At 43.9% G+C, this 24980-nt stretch overlaps 1 protein-coding gene across 1 annotated transcript in view; it reads left to right on the top strand.

Annotated features, from left to right (window-relative positions):
* The window catches only part of E2F1 (E2F transcription factor 1), a 45101-nt gene extending 33309 nt beyond the window's left edge, over positions 1-11792 (top strand). The window contains exons 5-7 of the mRNA XM_077459162.1: positions 255-369; positions 1745-1949; positions 10733-11792. Of these exons, the coding sequence (XP_077315288.1) occupies positions 255-369; positions 1745-1949; positions 10733-10953 (541 nt within the window). The 3' untranslated portion in view covers positions 10954-11792. The remainder of the gene's footprint in view (positions 1-254; positions 370-1744; positions 1950-10732) is intronic.
* Positions 11793-24980: the final 13188 nt, after the last annotated feature.

Genomic DNA, 24980 nt, shown 5'->3' on the forward strand with positions numbered 1-24980 from the left:
TGATGATGGGACCCGTTTTAATGTGCAAAGTGCAATGGCTCATTTTATTTTATTTTTTTTATTTTTTTTTGGTTTTAATGCTGTCATAGCATTTGGAGGGTGAATTTGATGGTTATGGGTTATTCCACTTTGCCTTTAGCCTTTTAGGTGCAGCTTGCTCTCATATTTGTTTTTTACCCACAATAAATTTACTTGATAAGTAGTGTGCTAAGAGATGTCTGTTAGCTGTATTTTTTTTCCTTGACGATTTCTACATTGGGATATGTCACCTGCCAGGACCTCCGCAGCATTGCAGATCCATCAGAACGGATGTTGATGGTCATCAAAGCCCCACCAGAGACTCATATGCAGGTTTCTGATCCTATAGAGGTAAGGAAGGATCAATGGAACAGCAGGAACTTTTTCCAAAAAAATTGGGCAATAATTCCTGAATTCAGAGGTGAAGCAGTGTTTTCAGATCTATTTTTATTTTTTTATTTTTATAATGGCATTTCTGTGGCTGAGTGAGCAGATTTGTTATGGCTGAATTACCAGAACCAACCTGAGACATAAGTGTTGATCTGCACCAGTAAGATTGTTGTTTTCCACAGAGAGAGCAGCAAGATAAGTTCACATTTTTAAACAAAAATAAAATGCACATCTTTTTGCAGGTAAAAAAACATTTTTTTTTTTTATCAGGAGCCTAAAGAGCATTGCACTGGTGAACAGCAGATCACAGGTGCAATCTCAGGCTCCTGCAGATTCAGTGTAGCTGTCTGCTGTACCTCATACGGGCAGACAGATACTGAATGACCGGAAGGATCAATGAAGTACATAGAGCGATCATCAGTGCCCTGGTAGTTCATTGAGAACTACAAGCTGACAGCCATAATGGCTGACGATAGTTGTAGTTCTCCCATTCACAGAACTCTGAAACGTTTGACATGGCTGGTTTTATTTTATTTTTTTAACAGTGGGGAGAAGATCCCAGACCCGCTGTCGCAATGGGAAGGGTGGGTGGGGAGGAGATTGATCGTGGGGGTTGCTCAGTTCATGTTGCACCCTAAATATGGGTGTACCATGTTACTAAAGGTGAACTTATCCTTTAAAAATGCTAGCTTTCTGTCTCCAAAGGCTTAAAGTCCACTCAAAAATGGAACTTTCGCTGTCCGGATTCCTCCCCCTCCAGTGTCACGTTTTGCAACTTTCAAGGGGGAGCAGATACCGGTCTAATACAGCCCCCCCCTCCCCCCCCGCCACTGTCTTCTGGGAGACATACAGGTCCCAGAAGACAGCAGGGATCAGTCAGAACGTGCAGCGTGACTCGCACATGCGCAGTAGGAAACCAGGCTTTGAAGCCACAAGGCTTCACTTTCTGATTCCTACTAGCCTCCACCCAGAGCTGAAGAATGGATTGGCTTTGGATGAGGACATCGCGGGACCCCTGGACAGGTAAGTGTCCTTATTTTAAAAGTCAGCAGCTGCAGTATTTGTAGATGCTGACTTTTTAAATTTAGGTGGAACTCCGCTTTAAATTCCTGACCTGGAACACATGTGCAAAAGTACTTAAACAGGACTTTTGACATTCCTATAACTTTTTAGCTGCATGCTTGTTCTAGGCCTGTGACTCTGGAGACGGCCAGGAAGTTAACATTTTTAGAGTTGTGTGGTGTGTTTTTATATAAAAAAAACGCATTCAGTTTTTATTAACCCTCATTCTGTAGTTCTTATGTATTTCCTATGTATTCCTCCTCCCCCTTTTAAGGCTTTGCAGATATCTCTGAAAAGTACCCGAGGACCCATTGATGTTTTCCTCTGTCCAGATGACTCTTCTGGGGTCTGTAGCCCTGTTAAAAGTCCCACAAAAGCTTCACATTCCATCCAATCACCCAGCACCCACAGTTCCAATGAATCTCCAGCATTAATACCTGACCAGGACATCGGCCTAGGACTACTGACATGTGACCAAGGTAAGAAATGCAGATTTGAGAGAATTTCAAGATATATGTACTTTTTTTAGTGTTCTGTCTGCACTGCTGTTTCACCCAGCGACTTCCACAGCAGAGAGAGGGAGCCCTGAGCATCAGACAGTATGATAGAACACTGCTGAGTAATAGGTCCAGTTACCAGGTAAGATAGGGACCCAGTAATTGAGGCTTATTCCCACCCAAATATTACAAAGACTAAGGCTCTGTAAAGCTGACAGGACTTGGATCCCTTTCACACTGAGGCAGTTTTCAGGCGTTTCAGCGCTAGAAATAGCGCCTGAAAACTGCCTCCCATACTCTGCAATGGGTGCTTTCGTATCCGGGCGGTGCACTTGCGAGATGTTCGAAAAAGTCCTGCAAACAGCATCTTTGGGGTGCCGGTTGGCAGTGCTGTATACAGCGCTCCCAAAATGTCCCTGCCTATTGTAATGAATGGGCAGTGCTTCCAAAATGCCTAAAAAAGCGATTTGGAAGTGCCACAACATGGGCATTTTAGCCCATTCTTTGGGGTTAAAAGCACCCCGCTAGCGTCCCCAGTGCGAAAGTGGTCTTAAGCTTTCGAAAAAAATATTTTTCTACAAATACTATGCAAAAGGTGTACACTGCCCTAAATTCTGTCAGGCAGTGCCTCGTATACAGGGCTTGACAAATTCTGCTTTGAATCTAGGAGCCAGTTTTTTTAAATCGACTGTCTGGCACCCAGAACTGCATGTCTGGGGCATTGGGCAATAGGAATTGCTTACACCTGGTGCCAAGTGCAAAAGGACCAAAAATAAAAAAAAGTTATTTTGAATTTTTTTGTAGTTACATTTTTTTTGCAAATAAGTAATTTTTTTTTTTCTTTCCTTCATTGATGTTGCAGCACCGATGGGCTTGAATCCAGACCACTGCTGCAGTGTAGCCCAGACGCCAGGATGCAATGGTCTGGCAACTGGGTTTTGTCGAGCCCTCCCCATCTTTTCAGACCTGTGAGGAGGAGCACATAACATGCATATATGACAGTCTATTGGCATTTCCATGCTGGGTCCCTGACATTTTGTTCTACATTTTAGAGTCTTGCAGATCCATAAACCATCTTGTGACACTTATACTGTTCCAAGCCATCCACTTTAGTTGGGGAATGATCTGTAATAAGTCATAACTGTCTGCCCAAAATGTGTACCAACTCTGTGACTCTAGTGCCCACTTTGTGGCATCCCATTTTCATTATAACATGGTTCCTCACTGCAGGAGTTATTCCTGTGTCACGCTGGCTTCAGCTTGTATAAGAGCAGTGTAAACGGCAAGCTTTGAAGCTTTTAACCACTTGCAGACCGGACCATTTTGCTGGTCAAAGACCAGACCACTTTTTGCGATTTGGCACTGCGTCGCTTTAACTGACAATTGCGCGGTCGTGCGACGTGGCTCCCAAACAAAATTGACGTCCTTTTTTTTTCCCACAAATAGAGCTTTCTTTTGGTGGTATTTGATTACCCCTGCGGTTTTTATTTTTTGCGCTATAAACAAAAATAGAGACGACAATTTTGAAAAAAACGCATTTTTTACTTTTTGTTATAATAAATATCCCCCAAAAATATATAAAAAAACATTTTTTCCCCTCCGTTTAGGCCGATGCATATTCTTCTACATATTTTTGGTAAAAAAAATCGCAATAAGCCATTATTGATTGGTTTGCGCAAAAGTTATAGCGTTTACAAAATAGGGATAGTTTTATAGCATTTTTATTAATAATTTTTTTTTTTTTTTTACTAGTAATGGCGGCGATCAGCGATTTTTTTTATTGTGACTGCGACATTGTGGGGGACCCATCGGACATTTTTGACACATTTTTGGGACCATTGTCATTTATACAGTAATCACTGCTATATAAATGAAGTGATTCCTGTGTAAATGACACTGGCAGTGAAAGGGTTAACCAGTGGGTGGCAGTGTAGGGGTTAAGTGTTCCTAGGGGTGTGTTACTAACTGTGGGGGGGGGGTTGGGCTTTCATTTAGTGAACACTGATCTCTGCTCCAATCACATGGAGCAGAGATCAGCGTCACTAGTTGCTAGGCAGAATGGAGAAATGTTGTTGTTTACACAGCATTTCCTCCATTCAGCGGCTCCGTGAGACGATCGCGGGGATGCCCGCGGCGATCGAGTCCACGGGTCCCGCGACCGGACTCACGGGGGTCCCGACCAGCGTGGGAGCGCGGCGGCGCGCTCCCGATGGCAGGGCGGCATTGAATATTGGACGTACCTGTACGCCAATATGCCTGCCCGTGCCATTCTGTCGACGTACATCGTCGTGCGCTGGTCGGGAAGTGGTTAATGTACCATTTGACTCCAGTTTGTAAATATTGAAAACGGATCCTAATGGGAGTTTTGATCGCCACTTAAAACAAGCTGCTAGCGGGCTTCAGAATTTCTTGAAGCTTGTTGAAAGCCTGCTAGCAGCTTCCATAAATTGGCAGTCAGCACCGAAAAATCAGCATTGAAACCAGCTTAAAGTCTAAAGTATTTAGGTCTGATCCTAGCTACTGTCCAAGCTAGAGTATTCTTGCTACCCGCAGAAGGCAGATTATCTCAGCCATCAGCAGATGTGCCTAGGGGAATGGTCTCTACACCCAGGGGCATTCCAGTTAATTTGCCAATGTTGAGGATGGCCAGAGATTGACCTACTGGCATCCAGGTTCAACAACAAGCTACAGCAGTTTGTGTCCCGAACAGGAGATCCTCTGGCAATCAGAGCAGATGCTCTAGTAGTTTCATGGAGCCAGTACTCCCTGGTTTATGCTTTCTCTCCGATCCCTCTCTTCCACATTTGTTGCGCAGGATTCGGAGAGAGGGGGTTCCATTCATTCTGGTGGCTCCAGCCAGGCCCAGAAAGCCCTCCCGGAAGTTGTGAGACTGACAATAGACGGGCCATGGACGCTTCCACGACACCCTGATCTACTGTCTAGTATTCCTATAATCCGCCCCAATTTACACTCTTTAAATTGAACCCCCTGGCTTCATAGTCATGCCGTCAAAGGACCGTGGCATCTCGGGTCCAGTGGTGTCTACCCTAGTGAATGCTAGAAAAGCTGTCACCAGGAAGATCTATCATAAGGTCTGGAATACTTGCTGTATATTGCTTGGTGTGAAGCCAAAAAATGCATCCTTGGAAATACGTGATTGTAAGAATTCTCTTCTCTTTTGTAAAGTGAGGTTTGGAAATCCAATTGGTTCTGAGTGCAATCAGTATTCTTCCAAAGGCCTTTAGCCTCCCATTCACTGGTCCGAACCTTTATGCGGGGGCTATTCACTTGCTTTCCCCCCCCCCCCATTAGGTCACCTGTGTGTCCTTGGGTCTTAAACTTGGTTCTGTCTGTGTTACAGAAACAACCGTTTGAACCCATCAAGGAAATCCATTAGACTTGCTGTCACGCAGGCTAGCCTTCCTGGCTAGAACGGTGTCCGAGTTGGTGGCCCTTTTGTGCAGGGAACCATACTTGATCCTTCACCACAACAGGGTCCTGTTACAACCTGTTCCATCCTTTTTTTGCTAAAAATGGTGTCAGCCTTTCATTTTTAAATTGGGACATTTTGCCTTCTTTTTTTCTCTCAGCCTCGTTCGGTGGAAGAGAGACGACTGCATTCCTTGGATGTTTGTCTGGGCAGTCAAGGTTTGTGTGTCTAGATCTGCGTAGATCCGAGGATCAGACTTTTTTTGTTTTACCAAAAGGACCCAAGAAGGGGCAGAAAGCTTCCATTGTCAATTGGGTCAGTCAATTTGGCTATTCAGGCCTATGGTCTGAAACATACAGCTCCTTCCCTTTAGGGATCAAGCTCAATCTACCACGGGTGTAGGAACCTCCTGGGCTTTTCACCATCTGGTATCTGTGGTTCAGATTTGTAAGGCTGCTACCTGGTTTTCATTGCATACGTTCACAAAGTTTGTTCAAGCAGCTGAGAATTCGGCTTTTGGCCGCAGTGTACTACAGGCTGCCGTATAAGGTCTGGTGTCTATTGTTTGGCAGGGTGTCTCCCTCCCCTCACGGCTATTGCTCTGGGACGTCCCAGCAGGTAATGAATATTTAGCCTAGCTCTGTGTCCCATGATGTATGAGAAGGAAAATTAATATTTTTTCATCATACCTGTAATATCCTTTTGAGTACATCATGGGATGGAAAGGTCCCTTCCCCATTTTTGAGGATTCGGTACTTGCTACAAAGCTGAAGTACTTCCTGTATGGGAGGAGGGTTATATAGGGGATCACTTCCTGTCTAAAGACCTTTTGGTCTACCAGTATCCATTCACCTGGAGACGAAGTATAACTCAGCAGGTAATGATTATTAGCCTAAATCTGTGTCCCATGATGTACTCAAAGAAAATAAATTTTTACAGGTAAGTATGACGGGAAAATCCTATTTTTATCTACACATTCTCAAAATTGGGATCCTGCAACTGTAGGCTCCCAATATCTTCTCTTGCTACTGGTATATCTTTTATTTCTGGCACTGGGGCCAGACGATTTTTTGACTCGCCAATCATGATTGCTAGTATTTTAAAAAAAAAATTTTCCCCCCTTTTTATTTTTCACCTTGTGATCTGGCCGGTAACAATCTCAATGTGTCTCTACTCTGGATGGAGACACCTTTTGGATAGAGCATTGTCATTCTGGGGAAAGGGTAGTGCTAGAGACACTGGCAGACTTCTATGGGCTTGACTAACAAACTAAACATATATAACTTTTGTTCTCCCTTCTCATGGGTTCCACAAAGGAAACAGAACATGTATATTTTTGGATCCATGACAGGACTTGAGGTTATGTGAAACTCAAATTTAGGTAGCTGGAAACAATCACAATGACGTATTCATAATGATAGGGTTGCAATTTGTACCTTTTTTTTTTTTTTTTTTTTTTTTTTTTTTAGATATTCTTGGATTTTAGCTTTAAATTTTTTATTTTATAGGTTCCTTTTTTGTTCAGTAGCTATTTATGCTCCAGGGTTTTTATTTTATTTATTTTTACTTTCTCCTTTTTATATTTAACCAGTTGCCGACCGCCGCACGACGATGTACGTCGATAGCATGGCACGGGCAGGCATATTGGCGTACATGTACGTCCCTTGCCTCCCGCGGGTCGGGGGCCCGATCGGGCCCCCGCCCGGTGCCTGCGGCGGTCGGTATTCGTGCGGGAGCGATCCCGGACGAGGGGACGGCCATTCGTTCATGGCCACCCCCTCGCGATCGCTCCCGACGAATAGGAATCCCCCGTGACATCACTTCCTCTCCTGTAATGTAAACACAGGAGAGGAAGTGATGTATTCTCTCCTCCGTGTCGGTATTTTTCGTTCCGACACGGAGGAGAGCGGATCGGTGAGTTGCACCAACACTCTACACACACAGTAGAACATGCCAGGCACACTCACACCCCCCCTTTACCCCCCGATCACCCCCCCAATTACCCCTGCCCCCCAGTCACAGTGACACCAATGTCATTTTTTTTTTTTTTTTGCATTGGTGTCATTTGTGACTGTAATAACTGTTAGGGCAGTTAGAGTTAGCCCCCTTTAGTTCTAATGTACCCCCCTAACCCCACCAATAAAGGTTTAACCCCGTGATCACCCCCCGTCGCCAGTGTCACTAAGGCTGGGTTCACATTGCAGCGGTTTATGAGAACGAATGTGATTCGCACCGCACTGCAGTGCAAATCACATCCGATCTCTGTGCGATTCGAGTTCAGCCATTCGCCGCACCCGCCGCACCCGCCACACCCGCCGCAAATTCGCACGGGACCCTTTTTTTGGCCCGCAGCAGAATCGGATCGCATGGGTGTTCACACCATGCGATCCGAGTTTGCAGATCGCACTGCGATATGCGAACTGATCTGGGGGTGTCAGTAACATTTCACTGACACTCCCAGCAGTTCGCATAGGGCAGTGTGAACTGCCGCCGGGAGGCATGCGATGCGGGAACCCGCCGCGGATTTGCGGCGTTTCCGCATCGCTCCAGTGTGAACCCAGCCTAATAAGCGATCATTTTTCTGATCGCCGTATTAGTGTCACAGGTGACGCTAGTTAGGCAGGTAGGTATTTAGGTTCGCCGCAGCTTTTTATAGCGCCAGGGACCCCCATATACTACCGCATAAAGCCCCCTGATTGCCCCCTAGTTAACCCTTTCACCAGTGATCACCATATAACTGTTACAGGTGACGCTGGTTGGTTAGTTATTTTTTATAGTTTCAGGGCACCCGCCATTTATTACCTAATAAAGGTTTAACCCCCTGATCACCCGGCGGGTGTCATTTGTGACTAATAACTGTTAGGGCAGTTAGGGTTAGCCCCCTTTAGTTCTAAGGTACCCCCCTAACCCCCCCAATAAAGGTTTAACCCCGTGATCACCCCCCGTCGCCAGTGTCACTAAGGCTGGGTTCACATTGCAGCGGTTTATGAGAACGGATGTGATTCGCACCGCACTGCAGTGCAAATCACATCCGATCTCTGTGCGATTCGAGTTCAGCCATTCGCCGCACCCGCCACACCCGCCGCACCCGCCGCAAATTCGCACGGGACCCTTTTTTTGGCCCGCAGCAGAATCGGATCGCATGGGTGTTCACACCATGCGATCCGAGTTTGCAGATCGCACTGCGATATGCGAACTGATCTGGGGGTGTCAGTAACATTTCACTGACACTCCCAGCAGTTCGCATAGGGCAGTGTGAACTGCCGCCGGGAGGCATGCGATGCGGGAACCCGCCGCGCATTCGTGGCGTTCCCGCATCGCTCCAGTGTGAACCCAGCCTAATAAGCGATCGTTTTTCTGATCGCTGTATTAGTGTCACAGGTGACGCTAGTTAGGCAGGTAGGTATTTAGGTTCGCCGCAGCTTTTTATAGCGCCAGGGACCCCCATATACTACCGCATAAAGCCCCCTGATTGCCCCCTAGTTAACCCTTTCACCAGTGATCACCATATAACTGTTACAGGTGACGCTGGTTGGTTAGTTATTTTTTTATAGTTTCAGGGCACCCGCCATTTATTACCTAGTCTCACTAGTGTACCCCTAAATTTAGGGGTGTCTACTTTCCAAAATGGGGTCATTTGGGGGGGGTTTGTGCCATCTTGGCATTTTATGGCCTTCAAAACTGTAACGCCCTTAGAAAGCCTGAAGGCGGTGCTTGGTTTTCGGGGCCCCGTACGCGGCTAGGCTCCCAAAAAGTCCCACATATGTGGTATCCCCGTACTCAGGAGAAGCAGCAGAATTTATTTTGGGGTGTCATTTCACATATGCCCATGGCATGCGTGAGCAATATATCATTTAGTGACAACTTTGTGAAAAAAAAAAAAAAAAAAAAAAAGTTTGTAATTTTCCCGCAACTTGTGGCAAAATATAAAATATTCCATGGACTCAACATGCCTCTCAGCAAATAGCTTGGGGTGTCTACTTTCTAAAATGGGGTCATTTGTGGGGGTTTTGTGCCATCTTGGCATTTTATGGCCTTCAAAACTGTAATAGGTAGTGAGAAGTGAACTCAAAAATTTACGCCCTTAGAAAGCCTGAAGGCGGTGCTTGGTTTTCGGGGCCCCGTACGCGGCTAGGCTCCCAAAAAGTCCCACATATGTGGTATCCCCGTACTCAGGAGAAGCAGCAGAATTTATTTTGGGGTGTCATTTCACATATGCCCATGGCATGTGTGAGCAATATATCATTTAGTGACAACTTTGTGAAAAAAAAAAAAAAAAAAAAAAAGTTTGTAATTTTCCCGCAACTTGTGGCAAAATATAAAATATTCCATGAACTCAACATGCCTCTCAGCAAATAGCTTGGGCTGTCTACTTTCTAAAATGGGGTCATTTGTGGGGGTTTTGTGCCATCTTGGCATTTTATGGCCTTCAAAACTGTAATAGGTAGTGAGAAGTGAACTCAAAAATGTACGCCCTTAGAAAGCCTGAAGGCGGTGCTTGGTTTTCGGGGCCCCGTACGCGGCTAGGCTCCCAAAAAGTCCCACATATGTGGTATCCCCGTACTCAGGAGAAGCAGCAGAATTTATTTTGGGGTGTTATTTCACATACGCCCATAGCATGTGTGAGCAATATATCATTTAGTGACAACTTTGTGTAAAAAAAAAAAAAAATTTTTTTTTTTTGTCATTATTCAATCGCTTGAGGCAAAAAAATAAAATATTCAATGGGCTCAACATGCCTCTTATCAATTTCCTTAGGGGGTCTACTTTCCAAAATGGGGTCATTTGGGGGGGTTTTGTACTGCCCTGCCATTTTAGCACCTCAAGAAATGAGATAGGCAGTCGTAAACTAAAAGCTGCGTAAATTGCAGAAAACGTACCTTAGTTTGTAGATGTGACAACTTTTGCGCAAACCAATAAATATACAATTATTGACTTTTTTTTTACCAAAGACATGTAGCTGAATACATTTTGGCCTAAATGTATGACTAAAATTGAGTTTATTGGATTTTTCTAATAACAAAAAGTAGAAAATATCATTTTTTTTCAAAATTTGCGGTCTTTTTACGTTTATATCGCAAAAAATAAAAATCGCAGAGGCAATCAAATACCATCAAAAGAAAGCTCTATTTGTGGGAAGAAAAGGACGCAAATTTTGTTTGGGTACAACATTGCATGACCGCGCAATTACCAGTTAAAGCAGCGCAGTGCCAAAGTGTAAAAAGACCTCTGGTCATTTACCAGCAAAATGGTCCGGTCTGAAAGTGGTTAATAAAACTTGTATCCAACAGGATCTCTAGCTTTCTTTGCTTTATGAACATTTTCTCTTTTCCAGGGTCCTTGCTGTCACCAGATACAGATCTTCCCTTGGGCTACTCAGCAGACCTCCATCTGTCCCCCGCCACTTCTACCATCTTGCCAGACTTTCTTTCTGATGAGCTGATCAGTTTATCTCCACCCCTGACCAATGAGTACCGCTTTGGCTTGGAGAATTATGAAGGCGTCGGTGAACTCTTTGATTGTGATTTTGGTGACCTGACATCTCTCGATTTGTGAAGTGGCAGATGATCCTGTTCTGTTCATACTCCTGAATCTCTGCAAGCTTTCACCTCATCACCTTATGATCTCTACGCTGATGTGATGACCCTGGAATGTCTGAGCTTTTTCACTTAATTGTATCAAGTGAACTTGCCAAAAAGTTGTTTATATATTTTGTTTGATTTTTGTATTGGTGTTTATGTTGTAAATCAAGCTTGGTATTCAAAGAACACAAGGGAATTACAATGGTTAGAAGGTTTCTAGGACATTTTAATGCTGTAGAGGTGTGAGAGTTCATTCACTTCTATGGTGTTTTTTTCAGCATATTTCTGCCCAACGTGCTTTGCAACATTTGCACTTAAGTATTCAGACCCATAGTAGTCTATGTGGATATCCCAACTACCCCATATACTGCAAATCTCACACTTGGAAGCCTGGAGATGCCAGTTTTTAAGGCAGTTTTATCTGGAACTCCAGCCAAAAACATTTTTATTTTTAAAAAAGTGCAATGGATGTAGCTAAGTTTTTTTCCCACTCCATCCAAACTAAAGTGGGCAAAAGAACCTCTGGCTGGAGCCTCCACTCCCTATGCTGAACAATGCCAGAGAGGTAAATGTAACTTAAATGTGAGCTTACCTTGTCACCATCTCGTGCCAGTTAAGCATCTCCAGTTAAAGTACTCCAAATCTAGCATATGCTAGATGATGTTTAAAAAAAAAATGTACCCCCTGTGGTGAAAACTGACACATTCCAGGGGCTCGAATATTATTAAAGAGGCTTACAGCACAGGGGGGCAAAGCATTTTTTTTTATAAAAAGCCTCTTGTGTGAGTGTTTTGACAAGAGATGTTACCTTAAGACATGCATTGATGACATGGTCTCTTAAAAGCTCACCTTTCCATCCCCAACCTGCTTATACTTCCCTTTTTTCTTTTTTGGAATCCTCTGGAAATATTTGGTGCTATGACTTCATCCTAGGATGCATGCTTGAGCCTAAATGGCCAATAAGCAGGCACGCACATTCATATGAGGAGTTGACATCAACCCAGTGTAAGCTCTAACACAAAGTTTGCACAGGGTTGGGTATCGGGGTTCACAAACCGCAACATTGTGGAAGGGCAACACAATGAAAGAGAAGAAACACTATTGCTAAAAGTATTGTGACGCCTGCCTTTACACACACATGAACTTTAATGGCACCCAAGTCTTCCTCTGAAGGGTTCAATATTGAGTTGGCCCACCCTCTGCAGCTATAACAGCTTCAGCTCTTTTGGGAAGGCTGTCCACAAGGTTTAGGAGTGTCTCTATGGGAATGTTTGACCTTTATTCCAGAAGCTCATTTGTGAGGTCAGGCATTGATGTAGACACGAAGGTCTGGCTCGCAGTCTCCAATTCATCCCAAAGGTGTTCTATCTGGTTAAGATCTATAAAGACATGGAGGAGCGAGTTTGGGGTTGAGGCACTTGAATGGCCTGCACAGAATCCTGACCTCAACACAATAGAACACCTTTGGGATGAATTGGAGCAAAGACTGTGAGCTAGACCTTCTTGTCTACATCGTGCCTGACCTCATCAATGCGCTTCTGGAAGAATAGTCAAACATTCCCATAGACGCACTCCTAAACCTTGTGGACACCCTTCCCAGAAGAGTTGAAGCTGTTCTAGCTGCAAAGGGTGGCCAACTCAATATTGAACCCTACGGACTAAGACTAGGATACCATCAAAGTTCGTTTGTGTGAAGGCAGGTGTCCCAATACTTTTAGAAATATAGTGCAAGTAGATTGGGGTGGGGGGATGGGTGCTTTTAAGAGACTGAATAGGCAAGGTCACAGTCTCTTTAAAGGGTGAGCCCCCCCCCCCCCCCCCCCCACCACCACCACCACCACATATTTCCCCTCAACATATGCCTCTCCAGCATTTGAACTTCTTTTTTTTTTTTTCCCCTCTCTAGGATTCTTCTTTATCCTCCTTGGTAGATTAAAAGCACTTGTATAAAGCATCACTGACCATCCCAAGTGGCATTGACTTTTTTTACTTATGTCCATATGTCTGATTTTAGCCAGATTTAAAGGTGAACCAATGCTGGAAATTCAGGGTTATGTAGAAATTGATAAAGTACACCATGGCATTCTTTCCTCTGGATCTCCAGTTATAAGATCTGTGAGTTGGAGTGCTTCTACCACTACTGCTGTTTTTTTGCTTTTGCTGAAATTGTTTGTCAAGCTCCACCCCAGAGGTCTCTGTAGCTGATGTAGCATGGAGGGGAGTGGAGGAGCATTTCATTTACACTCTGTCTCAGGCTAAAGTTCCAGCCATCAGTAAACTACAGTGTGCTGGTACTATTACATTGGCCTCTACCCAAGACTGAATTTTAAGAGTTGGATGCTCTTTACCTTTTATGTGAAGTATGTATTTTTTTTTTTTTTTCATTTCTTCCCCCATTTTTCCTCTGATCCACTGAACATACAGGTCTACCTTGTCAGACCTGTAAGTTCACTTATTTATCAATGTCCTTCTAGTCTGACCTTGTGGTTTTTGGGGTACTTGTCTTTCCCTTTTAAAATGACAGTATCAAGCGTTTAATATATGTTGCGTTTTCTAATTTATTTAATTTTTTTTTTTTTTTTTTTTTTTTTTTTTTTTTACAATAGGCAATGCCAATTCATTTTATACAGCCAGTTCTGTTACAAGCTGTAAGAACTGTTTTGGGCAGTCCTTGTTCTGACATGTGGCATTTCCTGGTAATATTGTATATCTGCTGTACATAACCTGCTGACAAACCCTCCCTTAGCTCAGAGGTAGGAGAGCCATATTGATGGTTCTTTCTGCCCTACGTCCCACTCTGGTGGTGTAGAATGGCACTTATTCCTTTTTCAGGGCAGTTCATTTAGGACATACAAGATTGAATTGTTTGCAAACAACCTAGCTTAATTTATATGTACTTCTGTTTTGTTTGCCAATAAATCTTTTTTCAGCTGTTCTGTGGGGTCTACTTAATACTTCTTGATATTTTAAAGGTGCGGCATGTAGCATTCATTCAAGCCCAGCCATGTTTTAAAAAATTTGCAGGGTAGGCAAAATTTTAACCACTTGACCTCCTGGAAGATTTATTTACCCCCAAACCCAAATAAAATGTTGTCCCCACCCCCCAAATGAATTCTTTCTTTTGGCAGTATTTGATCACCTCCTACGCTTTTTATTTTTTGTGCTATAAACCAAAAAAATATTTTTGGGAAAAATTTAAAAAATCAAATGTCTTAAGTTTAGGTCAATATGTATTCTTCTACATATTTTTGGTAAAATCCAGAGAAGCATATATTGATTGGTTTGCATCTACAAACTATATGGAATATTTTTTTTTTTTTTTTTTTTTTTTTTCTCTCTCTCCTAGTAATGGTGGCGATCAGCGACTTATTGCGGTGGGCATTCAGACACTGACACTTGACACATTTTGTGGACCATTGACACTAATACAGTGATCAGTGCTAAGAAATATGCATGGTCACTGTACTAATGACACTGACTGGGAAGGGGTTAACAGCAGGGGCGATCATAAGGTTAACTGTTTGTTGTGTTTGTAAGATGTGGTGTCTGTCTTGTATGAACAAATTCAAAGAAGGGTGGAATAAACCGCTCTGTAAACCTTGTATTGATAAGGAGGTAACGGCGGCATGCAAAGAATTGATTTCTGGTGTTAAAGAAACAAAGGCTATAAAGTCAGTGCTATCGAATCTTAAAACCCCAAAAACAACCAGCCAAAGTACCCCCCCCCCCCCCACATACTTCAGCCCAAGAGGAGGGTGACTAATTGCGGGGGGGGGGGGCTGGTGTTGTGGAATCGGATTCTTTGGAGGGGCTAAGTTGGACTGCGTCATCCAAAGATACTCCAAGCCAAGGGACAAGGTCACCCAGATGAAGGCTCTCACTCGAGGAGGTGGACACCTTATTGGGGGAGATTTACGAGACACTAGATATTAAAGAAGAGCAGGTCTCTTTGTTCCTATATGACCAGATGTATCAGACCCTGAAAGAAGACCAGGGCATGCTATTTCCAGTACACAGAGCACTGGCCGACTATCAAAAAGGACTGAGTGGACTCAGAGAAATTTTTTTTTTTTCTCCCCCTAAAAGCTTGAAGAGGATCCCCTGCAGTGAGGATTCCACTTGTATATGGAACGAAGTGCCCAAACTGGATGCAGCCCTTTGCCAGTACGCAAAATCAGTATTAGGAGGAAATAAATAAAACAATATTGCTATAATGTTCAGCGCTAAACCATCTTATGAAAAAGATTAATGTTTAAAATTTAAATGAAAAGGCATGCATCTGCATGCTTATGCAAGAAAGGTGCAACCATGTGAGTGGATTGAAAGTTCTGTGGGATGAACCCCTAAAAGTTATTCTCTAAATGGAGGCTGTAAAGAGAGCAAGGCTGCTTCAGGTCTGGGGAACCTGATCACTGTGAACAAAAGGAAAGCAAAAGGAGGAGAGAAGGATTGGCTTGGCACGTCTTTCTCCTTCTCTTGCAAAATCAGTATCCATCCATTTGGCCATGTCACGTTTAGACCTTCTGGCAGCAACAATCCCAGTGGTAGGGTCCATTTAATGTGTCTCCAGGACAATATCCTGAGCAACTGGGACGGGTCTCAGGAATCGCTGGACGTGACCTTCCGCCTATCTCCAAAGACCAAGAGGTCTCTGATGGTGGAGGGATGAAGATAATCTTGTGCAGGGTCTACAATGGTCTCTTCTGGTGTCTGTCTATATCACCATGGACGCCTGGGGGTCAGGAGTAGCCCAAGGGCGCTGGGAAAAAAACGCATTCCCAAAGGTTCCCCAACTGCAGGGAGTTGCAAGCAATCTGGGGGCCACTAAGGGCATTTGCCAAAGAGCTGAAAAATCACCACATACAAGTCCTCTCGGACAGTGTGGTAGCAGTCTCTTATGTAAACAAACAAGGGGGAACGTGGTCCTTAATCGGACTGGCAAGCACCATCTTTTCTTGGGCCTAGATTCCATCTAAAGGAAGTGGACAATCATCTGGCAGACTTTCTGAGCCGACACTAAGTGTACGAGTCAGAATGGTCACTGAACAGGGACGTTTTCCACCTAGTGGCGGAAAAGTGGGGCCTTCCAGAGGTGGACTTGTTCGCCAACAAGTCAAATCCCAAGGTTCCAGTGTGCTTCTCATTGGAAAGAGAAGTGGGGGCCAAGAGGATAGACGCCTTGGCCAAAAAGTGGGCGTTTCGCCTATGCTATGCCTTTCCTCCGTTCAAACTTATTCCCTTGGTCCTGAGAGACTTTGTTCAAGAGCGTACCACAATGATCCTAGTGGTCCCGTATTGGCCGAAGAGGCCTTGGTTTTCCACCGTGTTGAGTCTGGCAGGAGAGCCTCCCCTCATGCTGCCTGAGAGGAAGGATCTGCTGTCCCAGGGCCCAGTCCTGTTGCCAAAAATACAGAGCCTGAAATTACAGCTTGGTATCTGAGGAAAGCCTCCTGAGGTCTAAGGGGCTCTTGGACAGGGTGGTAAATACAATTCTTTCTGGGAGAAAGAAAGTAACCCAAGAAGTGTTTAATTTTGGAAAGTTTTTTTCTGTTCACGTTTAGACACCAAGAATGGTGTCTGCCCGGTATTCCAGCCATCTTGGAGTTTTTACAATGCAGTGCAGACCAAGGACTGGCCATTAGTACGTTGAAAGTTGAGGTATCGGCCTTGTCTGTTTTATTTTTATTTTTTTAAAACAACTTTGGCCGTCCTTCATATAGGTTTTATTTTTAGACTTTTAAACTTCTTGCCCATGGGAATATAGTTCTCATACTGTATATATCTTCAGTCCAAAAGTCAACTAACTTTTCAGTTTTGCATCAGTTATGAGGCTTATGGTAACCAGTCTGTAATAAGCAGCTGCAGCTTGGGATCATGCAGAAAAATAGTCAAGGAAAAAGTTACATAGTAGGTGAGGATGAAAAAAGACAAGTCCATCAAGTCTAACCTATGTGTCTGGTTATATGTCAGTATTACATTGTATAGCCCGGTAATCGTCCTGGTGCTTATCTAATAGTTTTTTTAAACTATCGATGCTCCCCACTGAGACCACCGCCTGTGGAAGGGCATTCCACATCCTTGCCACTCTTACAGTAAAGAACCCTCTACATAAAATTATAAGAAAAGAGGTTTAACCTTTAATGAGTGTGATTTATAATGAAGCCAATTGACCTGTGATTGCGGTTTCCTAAATTGTCCCGTATTTCCACATCCGTGATCAGGTCTGTATTGTTTGTAATCAGTAGATCCAGAAATGCTTTATTTCTAGTTGGTGTGTCTACTATCTGAACCATGAAATTGTCCTAAAAGACTTTTAGGAACTGGCGAGCCTTAGACGAATGTGTGGTTCCCTCCGCCAAATCTGGATAATTAAAATCCCCGTTATGATGACCCTTTCTATCCTTGCTGCTAATCCAAGTTGTGATAGGAGATCCGACTCCCCCTCCTCCCTCAGGTTAGGGAGCCTATAGCATACTCCCAGTATTATTTTCCCCTTAGCTTCATCCCTTTGGAGCTCTACCCATAAGGATTCCACCTCCTCCCTAGCGCCCTTAGTGATGTAATCTCTCACATTCACTTGTACATTATTCTTGATATATACGCATACCCCTCCCCCCCTTTTTTTTTTTATCCTTTCTATCCCTGTGATAAAGGTTATACCCTTGGCTGGTTGCCAACCAATCATGAGAGCTGTTGAACCAGGTCTCTGCAATTCCCACAATATCCAAATCCTCCTTGTACAACAGTATCTCTAGTTCACCCATCTTGTCCGCCAGGCTCCTGGCATTGGTGAACATGCCACATAGTTTAGACCGGTGACATAATACCCTGTAATTGGGTGTCCCGAGATTGCAACTAAGACTTGTTACTATACTTACCTTGGGTTTATGTGCTTTAGCCAAACTACCACTCATCCCCCTGATACTACCCTCTGGAATATGTTCCGTGCTGAATATCTCTACCTCTGGGTCCTCCCCCTGTCGCCTAATTTAAAAACTCCTCTAACTTTTTGGCCATCTTTACTGCACCACTCCAGGTGAAATATGAGATCTCCCCCGCTAGGTGCAGGCCCTAGTCCCCAGCCAGAGCAGATATGGAGGAAAGAAGGAAATGGCAGCACTAACCAGCATAAAAATTGTTTCATTGTGCCATCTCCTATGGCTTCAGCAAACATTTCACACACCTGTGCTTAGTTATTACTAATTAGTCATGGGTTTTGCTGTGGCTTAAATCTGTGTAACAGCGGGTGAGGAATAATCAAAATGACAACCCCGGCTGCAATCCAACAGAAAAAAACAAAAACACTCACAGTATACACTTTAAGGAACAAGGTTGGCAATGAGTGATAGCGAAGATACAGACCGCAGCAGGACTGACCAGAGCTAGATATTGGTTGCAGAGAGAGCACAATAATCTGGCAAGCAGGACGTGCAGAGACATGGCTTAAATCAGTTAGTTCCTGGGAGGAGCAAAGAGTTCAAGGTTCAAGAAAAACGAGGATCAAGCCAAGATCATTCAAGGAATTGTCCATGGAGCTGTCCAGCATCTCAGGTGGCTCAGCAAGAAGCCAGGACCTCAGAGTTCACAAGTTTAGACTCGGGTCCTGACACCACCTCTCTTGGACTGATTTTGAACGTCCCAAATGTCTGAATTTTTTTTCTCCTCCCAAAATAGGATTTCTGTACTCGTCCTGTGATGTGTCGCCTGTACCTTTCCTGTGAGTTCAATGAGAGATACAGGTTACATAGTCGGTGAGGTTGAATAAAGACAATAGTCTATCCAGTTCAACCTATGTTGTGTGTTCATGTAGATCATTATTTCCCATATCCCTGTATATTGTGTTCGATAAGATGCACATCAAAGAGTCTTTTGAAAGTATCCATACTTCCTGTTGACACCATTGATTGTGGAAGAGAGTTCCACATCCTTACCGCCCTGACAGTGAAAAACCCCCTAGGCAGCTTAAGATTAAATCGCTTCTCTTCCAATCTCATTGTGTGGCCCCGTGTCGTCTTACACTCCCTGAGACTGAATAGTTTCCTACTTACACAGGAATTACCATTGAGATATTTGTATATCACTGTTTCGGAGTCCACCGTGAAGGGTGAAGATTGGGTTTATCTCAGATAACCCTGCAGCGAGGAAAGGTAAGTGGAGATTTTCTTATGAATTTCTCCTTTTAAGTTATCGTGTCATGCCTATATTTCACCACTGGGGGCTGTATTGAGCACTCATCGCCTGATGCTGGAAACAGCGATGTGTCAGAAGTCTTCATTTCCTCCTCTCCTCCGGCCACCACAAGCAGATCCTCTGGTAAGAAAAGTGGGGGACTGGTTCTCCTGCGCTCCCAATGTTGAAATGAACCCCTTTGGGGGACCTATATGCCAAAACATTCCTTTAAAAAAAAAAAAAAAAAAAAATACGTGGCTGCTCAGTGGTTTTAATCATATCATATCAGCTGTTTGCAAGGTGCCTGAAGTCCGCCGCTCGCTTGAGAAAACACTTTCTTTTGAAAGAGGGGGGGGGGGCTAACGGTGTCAGATGCCAGCCGCACGTGGAGGAAGTTTTTAAAGCACTGTGTGTGTAGCAGCTACTGGCTATGGAGGGACACATGAGCAGAAGGTGGCTTACTTTAGGTTTGGTGAAGCAGGCATTCCCTTTGACACACTATTACTTTACCAGGCTGGGTATAAATAGCAGCTTATAGCATTGGACTATAACCTAGCAGTGTACATTCTTTTTGGTAGTGCCACTGCTTTTGTGCTTCAGGCTATGAGTGGAAGAGGGACCAGGAACTCCTCTTACACACGATTGGAATTCCGGCCAGAAAAAGACAGATGAGAGCTTTTGCGACCGTGTGTATGTTCCATCGGAATTTAGCTGTCCGAATTTCTGCCAGCCAAAAATTGATAGCATGTTCTAAATTTTCCCGACAGAAAAACGTTCTATCGGTAATTCTGATCGTGTTTATGCAATTCCGACACGCCAAAAATCACGCATGCTCAGATTCAACTACGAGACAGAAGCTATTGGCTACTGGCTATTGAACTTCCTTTTTCTAGTCCCGTCGTACATTTTGTACGTCAACGTGTTATAAACGATCGGAATTTGATGTGACCGTGTGTAGGCAAGACAGCTTGAGCCGAATTCCATCGGGAAAACCATCAGAGCTTTTTCCGACGAAAATTGCGATCGTGTGTACGCGGCATAAGGGTTCTAAAGGGTCAATGGTTTCACAACAAACTAAATCAATTTCCAGAAGAATGTCATCCTCCTCCGAGAGTGATGTGGCCAGTCAGATTGAGCAGTCAAGGGAGACTGTTGTTGCAGCTGCGCTGGACACTTCAGTCCCTAGATTTATCACACAGGAGGTTTTCTCTTCTACCATTTGTAATTTGGAAAAGAAGATTGATGCTGTTATATCTCTCCATAGTGGGTCTAAATGTAGCAGATCCCCATGCAGTGCTCAGGAACCTCTTATTGAGGTGCAAGGGACAGGGGATCAGGAAGATCTTCCAAGAGATTTGGAAGATACTAATATATCCTCTTCTGAGGATCCTAATATAGAGGGAGTAGCATCACAAGACAGGTTGCTTGTGCACTCTCTTACTAAATTTGTTCGTTCAACCTTTTTGCTGCCTGCGCAGGCTCTTGATGAACCCACCTCTGGTTTGGGATCATTAAAGCCTCCCCCATCTGGGGATGCTTGTCCCATTCATTCATGGCTAAAAAAAAAAAAAAAAGCTTATGTATTCTGAATGAGAACAACCGGATAAACAATATTATCTGCCTAAGAAATTCTCCACACTTTATCCTATGGAAGAGGATTTCTATAAGAAATGGGGGGTTCCAGCGACTGATGCTGCAATTGCCTCAGTGAACAGGAGTCTCACGTGTCCAGGGGATAATGCGCTAATGTTAAAGGATCCAACAGATAAAAAGTTTAAACTTCTTTCCAAAAGCAATATGTCTTTAGCAAGTTCAATAGCGCAGCCGGTTCTTGCGGCAATTGGTGTATCCCAGTCCATTAAGGAACAGTTTGTGGAGATACTTAAGATTCTGCCTGATCAGCAGGTGTATCAGACGCACTATGTTTCACAGTAGATTCTATGAAAGATTCTATCATTCAAGCCTCACGGCTTATGCTTGGACTAGTGCATTCTTGCAGAGTTCTGTGGCTGAAAAATTGGTCAGCCAAAGCACTGTGTAAAAAACTTCATGGTGAACGGCTATTTGGAGATGATCTGGATAAATACATCCAAAGGATCTCTAATGGGAAAAGCTCTCTTTTACCAGTAAAGAAGAAGTTCAAAATTTCTCCTTTAAGCGTACTTCCTTACCTGTGTCAGGGGCATCAGCCTCTAGGCAGTCTCGACTGCCTTAACTGTCAGGTTCAAGGGGAAGACCCCAAGGGCAGCACCAGGGTCAAAAGAGATCTTAGGGCAGAAAGCCCACAAAGCAGAATGCTAAAGCCTCCTTATGAAGGGGCGCCCCCGCTTGCTCGGGTGGGGGGAAGGCTACTGCAATTTTCAAAGATCTGGCAGGAACAATGTCAAGACAGATGGGTGGCTTCTTCAGTTTCTCTAGGTTACAAACTAGAGTTCCGAGAATTTCCGTCACCTCGTTTTCTAAGATCAAATGTTCCCAGGGATCCAGAGAAAAAGAAGTCTCTCTTTCTAGCTCTAGATCATCTATTATCCCAGTTGGTGATATCAGAGGTTCCCTTAGAGGAACAGGGCACAGGTTTTTATTTAAACCTTTTCATGGTTTCAAAACCAAGAAAAACAAACGGAGGGGTAAGACCCATTCTAGATCTCAAAGATCTGGATTGGCACTTAAATATCCAATCCTTTTGCATGGAGTCAATCTGATCGGTTGTTTCCATCCTGCAAAGAGGGGCGGTTTTGGCTTCAATCGATATCAAAGATGCATATCTCCACATGCCAATATTTACCTTTCACCAGAAATGTCTCCGCTTCGAAATAGAAAATCATAATTTTCAGTTTGTGGCCCTGCCATTCTGTCTAGCCACAGCACCACATGTGTTCTCAAAAATTCTGGCACCTCCTTTCGCCAGATTAAGGGCTCAAGGTATAACGGTCCTAGTCTATTTAGATGGTCTACTTTTAATAGATCATTCAGTCTCAGGTCTAAACCAGAGTCTGATCACAGCTGTAAACTACCTGGAATCTCTGGATTGGATACTCAACCTAGAAAAATCCTCCTTAAAGCCATCAAGGAGATTACAGTACTTGGGGCTGGTCATAGATACCGTACATAAGAAGGTATTCTTACCCCAGACAAGAATCAGTTCCATTATAGGACTAATTCAACTTATCAAGACAAAGAAAAATCCTTCCATACGGCTGTGCATGAGATTGTTGGGGAAATTGTGACCTCCTTCGAGGCCATCCCTTACGCACAGTTTCACTCAAGACTGCTACAAAACACCATCCTGTCGGTCTGGAACAAAAAGATCCAGGCTTTGGATTTCCCAATACGCTTATCCCCCGACGTACATCAGAGCCTAAATTGGTGGTTGATATCCAGCAACCTCCAAAGGGGGAAATAATTTCTGCCAGTATCCTGGAAAGTGGTGACAACAGATGCATGTCTTCAAGGCTGGGGAGCAGTCCTGGAAGAAGATTCTGTCCAGAGAGAACCTTGCCTATCAACATTTTGGAGATCCGGGCAGTACATCTGGCCCTAGAATCTTGGACGATCAGACTACGGTATTGTCCTGTCAGGATTCAATCCTTCAATGCCACGGCTGTGGCTTACATCAATCACCAGGGGGGCACAAGAAGTCGCGCAGCCCAAAAAGAGGTGAATCATGTTCTAGCTTGGGCAGAACACAACATTCCTTGCCTATCGGCTATTTTCATTACAGGAATAGAAAATTGGCAGGCAGACTACTTAAGTCGCCAACAATTATTTCCGGGGGAATGGTCTCTTCACCCTGGCATCTTCCTAGCGATATGTCAGAAATGGGGTATTTCGGGTGTGGACCTGTTCACATCCAGATTCAACAATAAAGTCCACAACTTTGTGTCGAGAACAAGAGATCCACTAGCATGCAGAACAGACGCATTAGTCTTCCCATGAGATCAGTTTTCACTGATCTATGCGTTTCCTCCAGTTCTGCTACTTCCGTGTCTTCTCCGCAGGATCAAGCAGGAACGAAAGGAGGTGATTCTGGTGGCCCCAGCGTGGCCCAGAAGATCTTGGTTTGCCGAGATCATAAAGATGGACTCTGCCATTATGACCAGACCCTCTCGCACAAGGTCCGGTATTCCATCCTACCTTACAGATGCTTAATTTAACGGTTTGGCTATTGAAACCCACATTCTAAAGGATCGTGGGTTATCTCCTTCAGTAGTGTCTACTTTGATTAATGCCAGGAATCCGGCTTCCAGAATCATTTACTATAGAGTCTGGAAAGCATGTTTCTTGATGTGGATCCAGGGGTTGGCACCCCAGGAAGTATGTCATAGGTAGGATCCTTAATTTCCTGCAAATGGGATTAGAAATAAAGCTGGCCTTGAGTACTATCAAGGGCCAGATCTCGGCCTTGTCGGTGTTTTTTCAACGGCCTCTTGCTTCCCACTTTCTAGTGCATAGCTTTATTCAAGGGGTAACACGGATTAATCCCCCTATCAAGGCACCTCTAAATCCTTGGGATTTAAATTTCGTCTTATCGGCTTTGCAGAATCGGCCCTTTGAGCCTTTATGGGAAATTCCCTTGGTTCTTTTGACAAGAAAGATAATCTTTTTGGTTGCCATTTCTTCTGCTAGAAGAGTATCGGAACTAGCGGCTCTGTCTTGTAAAGAGCCATATTTGATCATGCATAAGGATAAGGTGGTTTTGTGTCCTCATCCTGAATTCCTACCAAAAGTGGTGACAGGTTTTCATTTAAACCAAGATATTATTCTTCCTTCTTTCTTCCCAGAGCCTCAATCTAGGGAAGAAGAAGGCACTACATTCCCTTGATGTTGTAAGAGCGATCAGAGTCTATTTAAAGGCGATCGCTCAGGTTCGCAAAACAGATGTTTTGTTCATACTGCCAGAAGGTCCAAAAAGGGGACAGGCAGCATCAAAATTTACTATTTCCAAATGGATTTGTCAAGTGATTGTTCAAGCTTATGGCTTAAAGAAGAAAATTCCTCCTTTTCATGTTAAAGCACAGTCAACCAGGGCGATTAGTGCCTCTTGGGCGGTGCATCATCAGGCCTCTATGGCTCAGATGTGTAAGGCCGCAACTTGGTCTTCAGTTCATAAATTTACCAAATTTTATCAAATCAATGTTAAAGGTCATGAGGCTATTGCCTTTGGGCGCAGTGTACTGCAGTATGAGTCCCCTGGCCTCCTTTTTGCCCTACTTTTTTGTTGTGTCTCCCTCCCTTCAGTTGCCATTGCTATGGGACATCCCACATAGTAACTACTATGGCTCTGTGTCCCCTGATGTATGAAAAGAAAACAGGATTTTTAAAACAGCTTACCTGTAAAATCCTTTTCTTTGATGTACATCAGGGGACACAGAGGTCCCTCTCTTCTTGGTATACACTTGTATTGCTTGGCTACAAAACTGAGGACTCCCAGTAGTGGGAGGGGTTATATAGGGAGTACACTTCTTGCCTTAGGGCGTGCCAGTGTCCATCACCTATCAGTGGCCCTATAATCCACATAGTAACTACTATGGCTCTGTGTCCCCTGATGTGCATCAAAGAAAAGGATTTTACTGGTAAGCTGTTTTAAAAATCCTGTTTTCTGGACACTGATTTCTGTAAGCCACAAGGTTACATTCTGTGACGTGTCACTAACAGTATAGTCGCGGTTGTTATACCATTCCTTTTTCTTTGTGAAAAACAGGGATTTGATTTACATCAAGTCAATTTAAATCGCTAGTAGAAAGGCTTGATTTAAATCAACTCAATTTAAATCATAATTTTTAAAGAGCAACTCTGTCCTGCAGCGGTTCCTCTTCTGACCCGCTGTTGACT

Source organism: Lithobates pipiens, unplaced genomic scaffold (assembly GCF_037356315.1).
Source record: "Lithobates pipiens isolate NorthernLeopardFrog02 unplaced genomic scaffold, aLitPip1_a1.2 Scaffold_28, whole genome shotgun sequence".
NCBI lineage: Eukaryota > Metazoa > Chordata > Amphibia > Anura > Ranidae > Lithobates > Lithobates pipiens.